General features: G+C 43.0%; 1 protein-coding gene across 1 annotated transcript in view; it reads right to left on the reverse strand.

The window, feature by feature from the left end:
- Window positions 1–4,465: 4,465 nt before the first annotated feature.
- Window positions 4,466–13,977, reverse strand: part of FAM3B (FAM3 metabolism regulating signaling molecule B) — a 53,247-nt gene continuing 43,735 nt past the window's right edge. The window contains exons 5-8 of the mRNA XM_069760716.1: window positions 12,958–13,008; window positions 10,297–10,384; window positions 7,255–7,387; window positions 4,466–5,659 (exon numbers count right to left, since the gene is read on the reverse strand). Of these exons, the coding sequence (XP_069616817.1) occupies window positions 5,582–5,659; window positions 7,255–7,387; window positions 10,297–10,384; window positions 12,958–13,008 (350 nt within the window). The 3' untranslated portion in view covers window positions 4,466–5,581. The remainder of the gene's footprint in view (window positions 5,660–7,254; window positions 7,388–10,296; window positions 10,385–12,957; window positions 13,009–13,977) is intronic.

A 13,977-nucleotide genomic window follows, 5' to 3' on the forward strand; every position in this document is an offset into this window, starting at 1 on the left:
AATGTGCTCATGTTTTATAGTGTATCACATTGTGATGGAAGGAGGATGAGAATTTTTTTATATTAAAAAAAAAAAAAAAAATTAACTGGTTCATGCAGCTTTACATGAACACCCAAGCCTTACACTATGGCTGGTCCGAATAACTATAGCAATTGTTACCATCCACCTCTCGTGTCTCCCCTTTTCCTCATAGTTTGTAAGCTTACGAGCAGGGCCCTCACTCCTCTTGGTATCTGTTTTGAACTGTATTTCTGTTATGCTGTAATGTCTATTGTATGTACAAGTCCCCTCTATAATTTGTAAAGCGCTGCGGAATATGTTGGCGCTATATAAATAAAAATTATTATTATTATTATTATTATATTATTATAATTAATGGCTGATCATCAAGGTCAGAACCAGAAGGGCAGACAGGGTACAAAACTATCAGACAAGAGAATGGTCAGTAAACAAGTTGAGACCAGAAAAAGGAAAATTCACCAGAAACCAGGAGCTGAAAATCAGGGTGTATGAACCAGACACGCAGAACTATAACTGGCAGCTTCCAGCAGGAATCTAGTAGCTTTTGTAGGATGTGGTGCTATTCCATTGACCAAAGTAGGAAGCTGATTATTACAGCGAACGGCACACACAACCATCCATACTGCCAGAGTGGACAGCACTACAGGTCCCAGCCAGTCTAATCAGTGACTTGACAGAGGTTAAATTGCCCATAGCTTCTGGTACCAACATATCCCCCATTACCAGTGCCAGTAGCAGAATGAATGCGACGGTGCATGGTGGCAGGTGCTGACGTCGCAGGTATAGATCCTGGAGGAGATGTGAAAAGTAGAGAGGAGCAAGCATGTCCAGAAAATGTTTACCAATCTCAAATTCATCAAGAATGTAGCATATTCAGATTTGTGTTCCCTTTCATGAGCATTTTTACTCAAAGCCGGCAAAATTCGGTCACAGTTTGATAAATAATTGCGTTTTCCAGCCAATCAGGGCACAAAAACCATCCACAATGTCATGACACAAGTTCTTCCGTTATTGGCTGCCGAAGTAACATGTCCTGCACCATATAAAAAGTGGACATCTTGTTTTGCTGGCGCCATTTGCTCAGTGTCACAGTGCAGAGAGGTCTCTCCCACCCTAGTGCTGGTGCTGCTGAAAGTGAACTTGTCCTGTGTAAAATCGATATTCCAGCATCAAAGTAGATTGTGCAAAAACTGTGTGGCAGTCTTCGGAAGCCTCATTAGCTACTCCAAATCGTGCGTTTCAGTGGCAAATTAGAAGGCCATATTTTCACTTAAAAATTGTTAGGCCTAATATTGGGGTGCAGCCTGGAGTAGAGATGTGCGAACCCGAACAGTAAAGTTCAGCATCTGTACCGAGCACCTACTGTTCGGGCAAGGACACCAAACAAGGACTTCACCAGGAAGTCAGTGTTACTGTTCGGGTTCGGCCCCCCGAAGACCAGGTGTTTGCAAACACCGTGTAACAACTCTGCTGGCATCACGGCATGGCCTCACATCTCTCACACAATCTTACCCACTGCTCCAGGCCATGATGTGCTTTCTCTTTAATGCCAGCTCCATGTTCTATGTCTCTGCTCTCTGCAGGCCTCATGGCTATGTGTATAGGGGGCCGGCGCCTGAACTCTCTGGTTCTTATAGGAATCAGGTGCATCTGTCCAATCAGTTCCTGACCAATTATCAAGAGGCCTCCAGTATATAGTGCAGCGCCACCCTGTGGTCTGGGCCTGTGCAATGTGTTAGCTCAGTTAGTGTTTAGCTGCTGAGTTTGCCTGGCCTTGCTCTGAGTTATTCCCTCTGAGCTTTTCTCTGTGCTTTTGCCTTGTTCTTGTAGTCCGCCCTCCAGGAGGCAGAATATCCTGGTCCCTGTGTCTTTGTCCCTGTGTCTTTTTCTATTGCCTTGTCTGTACTTTGTCTTTTCTCGGTCTCCTTGTCTGTGGCTTGCTTCCCTGCTTTCTTTCTTTGTGTTTTCTGTCTGCTTCCACTCCGCACTCTTGCGGCTCTGCACTCAGATCTTGCTTCGCACTCTCTGGCTTTGCTCTGTGGCTCTGCTCTTTGCGGTCCTATTTGGCTCCGCCTCCAGCGTCTCCGCTCTTGGCTCCGCCTCCAGCGTCTCCGCTCTTGTCTCCGCTCTTGGCTCCGCCTCCAGCATCTCCGCCCTTGGCTCCGCCTCTTGCGGCTCCGCCCTTGGCTCTGCCTTCTCCTTCTCTTTTCTTAGTTCCACCTTCTACTTGTTACTTGGTCCTCCTGTGTGAACAGGTCCCTACCTGTTCCTTCATTCTCCTTTCCTTCTGGCTTGTTTCCGTACCTGCATCTTCTGTGTGTACAGGTCCCTACCTGTTCCTTCATCACACTCACAATAGGACTGCACTCGGGTGTCATCAGAGTGCAGCCTGATTCATACATCACATCAACCCGTCCTGTGTTCCTGCCCTGCCTCCCAATCCTGTGTTCCTGCCAGTCCTGCCGTCTCTGCCCTGCCTTCCAGTCCTGTGTTCCTGCTGTCCTAGCCAGTCCTGTTTCCTGCCGTGTCTCTGCCAGCCCTGAGTTCTCTGCCGTGTCTCTGCCAGCCCTGTCTCAGCCGTGCCAGCCTACTCGTCTGTGTTCCAGCCGTGCTCTTCTGCCAGTCCTGCCTAATGCCCGCACCAATCCAGGTGTTCCTGTCTCCCAAGTGGGATCAGCAGCCACAGCCAGACACCGCCCTGGAGTAGCACCTGGCAGCTGCCTGCTGCACAAGCCTGACCTCACCATCAGAGGCTCCAGTGAAAACCCAGGCAGCTGTCATAGTCACGCCCCTTCCAGGGTAGTCTGGTTTGTGGCACAGTGGGGCCACAAAACCCCCGAGCTCACGCCCACCAGTCAGGGCGTGAGCGTGGCACACCGCTTCTGGTTGGCGGAAAAATCATCACCGCCGGTCAGCGTGATCCCACAGCTGTGATCTGAGCTATAAAGTTTACCTCTGGTCACTGGTGTTGGCTGATGGGACCACTGCTCCCATCAGTCGACGCCTGCTGCCACTAATAACAGCAAGAGCAGGAGCAGTGGATGGTAGTATTCATCAGCCGATGCCTGCACTCTAAATAAATAATTAAAAAAAAAAACCAGCTTGGGTTCCCCTATATTTTCTTGAACCAATCAGGCAAAACTGACAGCTGCGGGCTGCAACTCTCAGCTGTCAGCTTCAGCAAGGCGGGTTATCAAGAATAGAGTGGTCCCCACGCTGTTTTTTTACTTATTTAAATAATTTTAAAAAAACGGAGTGGGGTCCCCAGCATTTTGACTACCAGCCTTGCTACAGCTGACAGCTGGTATTCTCAGGCTGGTAAGGGGCCATGGATATTGGCCCCCCTCAGCCTAAAAATAACAGCTCGCAGCCGCCCCAGAGAAGATGCATCTATTAGATACGCCAATTCTAGCGCTTTTACCGGCTCTTCCCACTTGCCCTGTAGCGGTGGCAAGTGGAGCTCATATTTGTGGGGTTGATGTCACCTTTCTATTGTCTGATGACATCAAGCCCACGGCTTAGTAATAGAGGGGCGTCTATAAGACACCTATCCATTACTAATCCTATAGTTACATGGTAAATACACAGCCAAAACAAAGTCTTTTATTTTAAATAAATCAAAACAAACTTTTCCTTTTTTTAATTTAAAAACGACAAACACAGTTATACTCACCTAACACCTAATCTCATTGAATCCCTCGTCTCCTGTAATAAAACAAAAAGGTGCAGAGGCGAGTTCACCGCAGTTCAAATTCACAGCAGTGAAATCCTCCCAGTAAACTGCCCTGAACTTGCCTCTGCATCGTAAGACTTTTTCTCACTGTGCTAGCGGTGAGCTCACCGTAGGGAGATCAACGCAGTTCATTGGCCAGACTGGGAACACGGGCTCAGTGACTGACAGTAACCTCGATGATGTCACCGCTGCTCACTGATGCTGCGCTGGCAGCAGCTCATTCCCCAAGGGTTCTCAGCGTGGACGGTCGCATCTTGGCACCCTCCAGGTTGAAAACTATTATTCTAGAACTCAAACCCGAAAAAATTGTAGCAGCTCTTCTTTGTTTGATGGCTTGTGACTATCCATTATCCTCTTGATTACATTCCAGAGGTTTTCAGTGGGGTTCAGGTCTGGAGATTGGGCTGTCCATGACAGGGTTTTGGTGTGGTGGTCTCTTAATTTTTGCCAGAGGTGTATGTAAAAAAACGAGCTCAGAGTAACGGTATCTGGATTACTTCAGACTACTTTTTCTTACTTCACAGACTTGCTTCAGATGTTTGCAAAGAAAAGCAAAAGAAGATCATATCACAAAGCAACTTAGATGACAAATAGAACAAAAAACAAGAACGTCTGACTGGTGTCCGCTATCTAAGGGAGAGGTGTTACAGTGACATTGTATGGAGAGTAGAAATACAGTACTGGAGAATTTTATCTAAACACTTTAAAAAATAAAGTTTAAAATCAGGCTTTTATTTTATAATTTTACATGTGACTGACCTAAATTATTGCCATTTTCACCATAGACACAAGTCTGAAATTTTTTAAAACTTTACTGTGTAAACTGAGACAGAGTCGACAGAGCCATCTCATTATCATTACAATGTGAAACAATTGATAATTGCTCGGGTTATGTTTCAAGAGGCCTGGATAAACCAGGAGAGTAACACTATAGACACAAATAAGGTTCTGGATATAGCGCTGCTGTCATTTCTAGGTCTGGGTGTTGTACTCACTCCATGGAGACAGTTACTTCCTTGTCTATTGCTGCCTATTCTTTGCAGATGTCAGAAAAATTAAACCTGCTGCACTGTCTGCACAGACAAGAATATTTATTTAATTATTTTCAATTGAAAATAAAAAAGCAAATAAAAAAATAATAAACATATCGGATAAATTTATTAAGACTGTCTAAAAAAAGGAATAAAAAGTATTCTCTATTCACCAGAGCAGTTTTAGAATTGAAAGATGGGCCCTCGTTGGTAGAAATAGGCAACAAGGACAGTTTTAAGCTATATCGACACATCTTTTTCATAGACCTATAGTTAGTGGAAAATATAAATATACAGTATATTAATGCAAAGGTGTCTGGGTATGAGACTAAATAATCTCTTTACATAGGCGGAATGTACGGGCTGAATGGAATTTTGTGTCATTCTTCAAAAAAAAAAATTTCTAGGGTTACATAATATGATGTGAGAAAATAACAATAATAATAATAATAAAGATAATGATACAATTGTTTTGTGTGAATCTTAACTCTATTGGACGTTGGCCCAAGTTTCAAAGGCATTAGGGGGAAAAACAAAAAAAAACAGAACCTGATAATAAACAAGCATGAACACACCGATATTCGGCCTTCACTCGAATGGTCTGTGTATTATAAAAAAAAGTCAGTGTTCATAATTTAGACGTTTTATTAAAAAACATTCCTGCAGTTTTTCGGTTTGATGCCAGCCTTTCCCGTGCCAGTCCATGCAGCAAGTCGACACTGTCAAGTCTTTAGATGTCTTCAAGGTCTCCAAATTATTCTCTTAAAAAAAATGTTCTTTTTTCCCCCTCATTTATTTATTTCGGGAGGCATCCATCAATCTGGATTTCTGCCGGCCAACCGCTATATCGGTTTTTACTGTTGGAGTGGATTGCCTGCAAGAGACAAAAGAACAAGAAATTTAACTATGGGAGACAGGAAAAAAGAAAAAGACTGAAGCAAAAGAATAAAAATTAAAAAAACAAGAGTATTTTAGCTGTAGGTTTCCAGACAAGGAAATCCCAGATAATTTACCTGCTGCAGTCTAAAAGAAAACTGCAACTTTAGAAACTTCCCAGATAAAATCCTGCTGCATCTACAAAAAACTGCAACTTTAGAAACTTCCCAGATAAAATCCTGCAGAATCTACAAAAAAAGCAACTTTAGAAACTTCCCAGATAAGAACCTGCTCCATTCTACAATAATACTGCAATTTTAGAAACTTCCCAGATAAAATCCTGCAGAATCTACAAAAAAAGCAACTTTAGAAACTTCCCAGCTAAAAACCTGCTCCAGTCTACAAGAAAACTGCAACTTTAGAAACTTCCCAGATAAAATCTTGCTGCATCCACTTTCTAAACTTCAATTAGTGAAGGAACAAGCTCTCTTAGTGAGCAAGGTAGAATGTAGTGTCCTTTTCTTATCCTTTATCCTTGTTTTATTAGCCATTTTTCATTTTTGGTCTTTGATTATTTCTTCCTCTTAGTTCAAGAGCTATAACTTTTTCATTGTTTTCATACTCGTAGCTTTTTTGCGGAACGAGTTACTGTTCTGATCGACATCGTTGTTTTTATCAATAATGTTCAGAAAATATCATTCCAAGTGGGTGAAATGGTGAACAATAATTAAATTACATCATTCTCTTTTGGGTTTTGTTTTTACAGTGTTTATTGTGCTATAAAAAAAAGTCACTCATGGCATCAGAATTTTTCAGGTCAGGACGGTTACAGTCATTCCAAACTTTTATATCTTTTTTAAATATTTTAATGGTTAAAAAGATCTAAAAATTTTGGAAAAAAAATGTGGTTTGTGTTGCAATTTTCATGGTGAGATGTTTTTATTATATTTGATCTACTTTAAGTCCCCTAGGGAAGTTGAACCTGTGATTACATTATCGCAGCATATAGTCAAAATAGCGATCTCCTATGAAGCCAAGCTCGTGGCTGAGCTTCACATGTGTACCAAGATGGCGGCGACGGAAGTCTTAAACGGCCTCCAGCTTCAAAATTAGCACACCGACACCCTCAATTGTGCACCACCACTTAGCAACACTTTAAATGCCGCTGTTAGAGATGGACAGCGGCATCTGAATGGTTAAACATCACAGATGGAACTAGCTCAAGTCGCTGCTGTTAAAATCCGGGGATGGATGTATAATACATCCAGTTGCTATTGTGTATTGGGCAGGCTTTAGCTCCTGTGCTCACTCCATATACGTCACAGGTGATTAAGCGGTTAATGAAAAAATTGTGCCCTCTCATCGACAGTGCCCTAGGCAATTGCCTACTCTGCCTGTCCCTTATCTCAACCCTGACCCCACACAAACTACACTGGTAGCTGATAAAAGTCACACCACACGACCACTCAAAGGTACCTGAAATTATCTTATGTTATCTTCTATTCCTGCTCCAATTTTAAATTGAAAGTGAATACATTTGCAGTCAAATGACTATAGCGTCATAAGAGTTTTATGTTATTTATTTATTTTTACCTTTTCTCTCTCAATATTATCAGGGATTGTTACTCCTTTCCCAGCCAAGAACACCCACTGTGAGCGGAATTGTAGATTGCGAATTTCCTTACTGCCAAGTTCCTCAAAAACCTTTTTGCCAGGTTCAGTTAATCTGGAAATACAAAAAAGGATTAAACTCATTGCTGTTACACTGTACTTATAGTAAACACACTTCCTGATCTGTAAAGATGATTTTTCAGCAATCTCATTATCATCACAGACAGAATTACAATTACTGATAACACCTGTATATATAATAGATAATAGAGGATTCACCATTCACAATAGGTGATGTCACAGCTCACCTCCTCCTCCTGTACAATGACTGATAACACCTCTATATACAGTAGATAACACAGGATCCACCATTCACAATAGGTGATGTCACAGCTCACCACCTCCTCCTGTACAATGACTGATAACACCTCTATATACAGCAGACAACACAGGATCCACCATTCACAATAGGTGATATCACAGCTCACCTCCTCCTCCTGTACAATGACTGATAACACCTCCTATATACAGTAGATAACACAGGATACACCATTCACAAGAGGTGATGTCACAGCTCACCTCCTCCTCCTGTACAATGACTGATAACACCTCTATATACAGTAGATATCACAGGATCCACCATTCACAATAAGTGATGTCACAGCTCACCTCCTCCTCCTGTACAATGACTCATAACACCTCTATATACAGTAGATGACACAGGATCCTCCATTCATAATAGGTGATATCACAGCTCTCCTCCTCCTCCTGTACAATGACTGATAACACCTCTATATACAGTAGATAACACAGGATCCATTGCGGTTGGATAGTAAGGGCTTCATCGGCCAGGGCTGCAGCTCTATCCACGGTACACGGCGTGCGCTCCCGGACACATTCCCGTACCTCTGCAGGGAACTTGGCAAGAATTTGTTCTATAAGGAACGCCTGTATAACATCTTCCACAGTAAAGAAGTTTTCTGCTTCCAGCCATCTCCGACATGCCTGGGACATCTTATGTGCATACATCCTAAACGATCCCCCCGTGGTGCATGGGAGGTCTCGGAACTCGGCCCTATATGAGTCTGTGGTGATAGCATGGTGATCCAGGATAGTCCGCTCTACAATGTTATAATCCCGATTCTGCTGTGAGTCAATGGTTCGGTAAGCCTCCACCAGGCTACCGTTCAGAAGTCTCACTAACAAACGCATCCAGCCAGAGTGGGGCACCTCCATCACAGCACACTGCTGCTCAAAGTCCTTGAAGAACCCCTCCACATCTCCGGAAGCCTCATCAAATGGCTTAAACTCTGTCCGGGTGATCCGTACAGGCTCCCGGATCGTTGGGTTTACATTCCACATTATGTTACTCCCTCTTTCCAGCTCCATTGCTTCTTGTCTCCGCTGTGCCCGGCGGGCAGCCTCCTCCTTGTACTCCTGAGAGACGCCTGGGCCCAGAACCACCATCTCTTCTTCGTACCACACCACCCACTGGCTTTTTGGGGTGGGGGTCCTAGTCTCCAGTACTTGTCCTTCAGACGTATGGGAGTAGGTGGTCTGGCTGGCACCCACCAGTAGGTCAATTAAGGCCTCTTTAGTCAGTCCCTGGTAGTTCAGGCCCAGGTCTCTGGCTCTCTCCTGTAAACTGGATACAGTCCAATTTCTGTACTCACTCTGTGGGTGGTTCTCCATTAGGTTACGCTCTGTTGATCCCACTGCTGCCACCAGTTGTCATGGGGTCCTTCTCCGGTACCACACAATCAACAGAAGAGAAGAGTGAGCAACTCCAAGACCTTTATTTAGGCAAAAACATAAAAGGTCTATATACGATCCATCACACTGAGGATAAAATATTCGAGAACACGAATGCAGTTCGGTAACAGGATAAAAGTCCAACAATCCAGCAGACAGAGGATAGCATAGCCCATATACTCTTCTTTCTCTCTGAGATGCTGTGAACACATCATCATTCCACACAGGACTGATCTGCTTCTCACCTCCCTGATATTTTAAAAGTCTCCCTCCCCATTCACAGGTCAGGAGGGGGAAGGTCTCAGGGGCTCATTGTTTCAACAAGCTAGGTCAACATGTCATTAGCATATACAGTGCTGCAAACAATACAGTGCTGTGGGGGCTGATATCAGATGGCAGCAACAACCATTCATCAATAAGCAAATAACTCCTTCTACAAGAGAACACCATGAAAATAAGTAAAATAGAAATATACACAAAAATGATACCCAAATAGCATATCACACCATGTACCCAACAAGAAGAAGGAGTTGAACAATATGGACCAGTGTTTATTTTTATATATAAATTGTAATATGAAGAATTAAATAATAACATAAAAATCGACAAAAGATACATTTAACATAAAAATTGTAACAAACCCTCAGGCGTGAGAGGCCTTTAAAAGTTTTTTTTAGTGTCTGGATATAAGCACGAATGTTCCATTCAATGAGAGAAAGCAGAGATCTCGAAAATGGTAAGAAACCAAAACCTAAAGGTCCAGATTCATCATTGTTTTTGTACCTTTTTTGTCTAGTTTTGTCTAGTTTTGTTCATCTTTTCATTTGCACCTTTTTTAAAGTAATTTTTTTAGGTCTTTGAGTTTTTTTTTAGCTTACTATTGTGGACGGAGTTTGTGCTTTTCAGATACTTTTGCCTGATTTATCGTTTGTGACTTTTCGAAAAGTCGTAATTTTTTTGCGCAAACCTTATTTTATGGATACTTTTTTTCTTTTTGGGGGGGGAGGGGTTTGCACAACTTTTGCAACATTTTGCCATAATGAGTCACCCCCAAAAAGTTTACAAACAAGAAAAAATGCAATATTTTTTTTCTTTGCGGAAGGGGGGAATTCAAGAAAAAAAAAACATAAATAAAAAGTTATTCCAAAAAAACTCAACAATGAATTAGGCCAAAAATTATTAGGAAGTTGCTGAACTTCTCAGTGTACATCGCATTCTCTTTCTACGTTCTTTACTTTTGATCCTGACCAGTATTATTATAATTATTCTTACTTATGAACTGCATCGTCATGACTGGCAACAAAGATGATGGAGCCGCTGGGGATCTTGTTGACAAACTCTACCATTGGTCCAGAGAAGTCTGAAATGGAGCAGAAAATGAGGTAAATCAGCTAGATGGATGAATAATTATCGTTATAATGTACAGCAGTAGGACAAAGTCAACTTGTTTTTGACAAATTGTAGTACTGCCTTATGTCCACCAGATGTCACTGTACACACACCTGCAATAACAGCGCTGCATGGTCAGACGCTACAGTCAATTTTTAGACAACTACTGCAAAGTCAGATCAAAATGTGACATTCGTATAATTCCTTTTGCGATTTCATGGTAGTCATGGACAAAATGTTTTACGTCTGAATAAACCTTAAGGGCATGTGCACACAATGTCTTTTTCAGAAGCATACTGATAAAGCGCGAAAACAAAAAAAAATGAACATATGTAAAGCAAGGTCAAAACAACGTGAAGCAGATAAAAGACGTGTCCATTCCTCTGGCGGCTTCTGCTTGAAAGTCGCCACTATTTTATATACAGTGCCTTGAAAAAGTATTCATACCCTGACGACCCCATGATTTTTTTCCTACATTTCTTCATGCTTCATCCACAAGCTTAAAGGGAATCTGTCAGCAGGATTGTGCTCAGTAACCTACAGACAATGTCAGGTCGGCGCCGTTATACTGATTACAACGATGCCTTGGTTGATGAAATCCGTCTTGTGGTTGTTGTGTAATCTTTATTTGTAGTTTTCAGTTAATGATATGCTCGTGCTGTGGGGCGGTATGTGGGTGTAAAATAGTGGGCCGGTCACTGAGGGATCAGTGACCTGTCATAAGCCCATACAGATGCATATGTAAGCAGAGCATCACATAAAGCCCCTCCCACAGCCCCGCCCCAGAGCACGAGCATCTCATTAACTGAAAACTACAACTACAGATTAAACAACAACCACAAGACAGATTTCATCACCAAGGGACCACTGTAATCAGTATAACGGCGCCGACCTGACACTGTAAGTTATTGAGCACAATCCTGCTGACAGGTTCCCTTTTAAATGTATTTTATTGGGCTTTCATGTGACACCAACACAAGGACCAATAATTTTCTAAGTAAATGACACTTTGTTTTCTAATTATTTAAAAAAATATAAATCTGAAAAAATAGAGAGAGATTGGATGGAGACATCAGTGATCAGCGATTTACAAGTCTTGTGACAGATTATCATGAGATTTGGGTCTTGACGGTGTGATTGGGCCGTTCATATACATGAATATGCTTTGATATAAACCGTCCATTATAGTTCTGGCAGGATGTTTGGGGTCGTTTTCCTGCTGGAAGGTGAACCTACGCCCCAGCCTCAAGTCTTGTGCAGCCTCTAACAGGTTTTCCTCCGGGATTGTCCTGTATTTAGCTCATTCCATCTTCCATCAACTCTGACCAGCTTCCCTGCCCCTGTTGAAGAAAAGCCTCCCCACAGCATGATGCTGCCACCACCATGTGTGACTGTGGGATGGTGTTTTCAGGGTGATGTGCAGATACTCTGCCCGAGCTCTTCTCCCCCATTTTACTCCTGTCAACCTAGGATCTGATCTGCTGGAAGCATACTGCTTTTGCTAGCAGATCCTAGGGTTGCATGAATATGGCAGCAGAACACTCCCACTACTGTGAATTGTGCAGCCCACAGAGGCATGCCCAGTTCACCGCAGTGACAGTTTTATTACAATAGATAGGGTCGTCCTCCATCTGTTATCTCCTATGACCATGCGGTGCTGTATTATGACACTGATAGTGTTGTGCTGCTAGTGTGAAAGCAAGATGTCAGCCCCCAGTGCCTTCTTTAAACTCCTATAACACACCCATAGTGACCATGTGCCTCTTGGCTGCTTCTCTAACTAGTGCTCTTCTTGCTTGGGATGTCAGTTTAGGTGGACGGCCATGTCTTGGTAGGTTTGTAATTGTGCCACACTCTTTTTATTTTTGGATGATGGATTGAACAGTGGCTCAATGAGATGATCAGAGCTCGGATTTTTTTTATATAACCTAACTCTGCTTTACTCTTCTTCACAACTTTATCCCTGACCTGTCTGGTGGGCTCCTTGGTTTCCATGATGTTGTTTGAGCCCTAATTTTCTCCAACAAACCTCTGACGCCTTCACAGATATAATGAGAATAAATTATACACAGGTGGACATAATATAATAATTAAGTGAATTCTGGAGACGACTGGTCACTCAGGATTTTATTTAGGAGTATCAGACTACAGGGGGCTGACTACAAATGCATGTCACAATTTTCAGATATACATTTTTTAAATATTTAGAAAATCAAGTGTCATTTCCCTTAACCTTCACAAATACTCACTACTTTTTGTTAGTATATCACATACAATCCCAATAAAACACATTTAAGATTGTCGGTGTAACATGAAAAAATAAGGAAATGCTGACAGGGTATGAATACTTTTTGAAGGTACTGTATACTGTATGTTAAAAAAGCCACTTTCCAGTAAAGAAAGGACACTTCAGGAAAAACTCTGCATCCCCATCTAAAATATGTTGTATGCACATACACTGTCATAAACAAGTATAAATGACAGCACAATGCTGGGTGCAGTAGTGACGTACACCAGCTCACATAGAGCAGCTGAAGGTCGTACCTCCTTCGTACATGTCAAATGTCTTGCTGTCAGTCAGCTTCATGGTCTGACCTAAAAGAAAACAAAAGAACAATAAGAAGAAGGCGACACAGACAACATAAACTATATAAACACATATGTGTGCTAAATGCACTTACAGAGGGCAGATGGAGATGTCAATAATGAGGGAACACGGGGCAGGAGGACACCGAGGAAGGGGGGCTTAAGAGGTCACCTGGGGGGCAGAGAGTGAAAAGAACACAAGGGGAACAGACAATACAGAGGGTACAAAAGCAACAGGCGGTAAAGATAAAATCTGTGGTACAAACAGTAGATATGGTACCTGAGGAACAGACAACAAGAAGGACACCTGGGGAACAGAGAGTAAAGAGGGCACCTGGGGACCAGAGAGTAAAGAGGGCACCTGGGGTACAGAGAGTAAAGAGGGCACCTGGGGAACAGAGAGTAAAGAGGGCACCTGGGGAACAGAGAGTAAAGAGGACACCTGGGGTACAGACAGCAAAGAGGGCACCTGGGGAACAGAGAGTAAAGGGCTCCTGGGGAACAGAGAATAAAGAGGGCACCTGGAGTACAGACAGTAAAGAGGGCACCTGGGGAACAGAGAGTAAAGAGGACACCTGGGGAACAGACAGTAAAGAGGACACCTGGGGAACAGAGAGTAAAGAGGACACCTGGGGAACAGAGAGTAAAGAGGACACCCGGGGAACAGAGAGTAAAGAGGACACCTGGAGTACAGACAGTAAAGAGGACACCTGGGGAACAGAGAGTAAAGAGGACACCTGGGGAACAGAGAATAAAGAGGGCACCTGGGGTACAGACAGCAAAGAGGGCACCTGGGGAACAGAGAGTAAAGGGCACCTGGGGAACAGACAGCAAAGAGGGCACCTGGAGTACAGACAGTAAAGAGGACACCTGGGGAACAGAGAGTAAAGAGGACACCTGGGGAGCAGAGAGTAAAGAGGACACCTGGGGTACAGAGAGTAAAGAGGACACCTGGGGAACAGAGAGTAAAGAGGACAC

The sequence above is a fragment of the Ranitomeya imitator genome, chromosome 3 (genome assembly GCF_032444005.1).
Source record: "Ranitomeya imitator isolate aRanImi1 chromosome 3, aRanImi1.pri, whole genome shotgun sequence".
Lineage (NCBI taxonomy): Eukaryota > Metazoa > Chordata > Amphibia > Anura > Dendrobatidae > Ranitomeya > Ranitomeya imitator.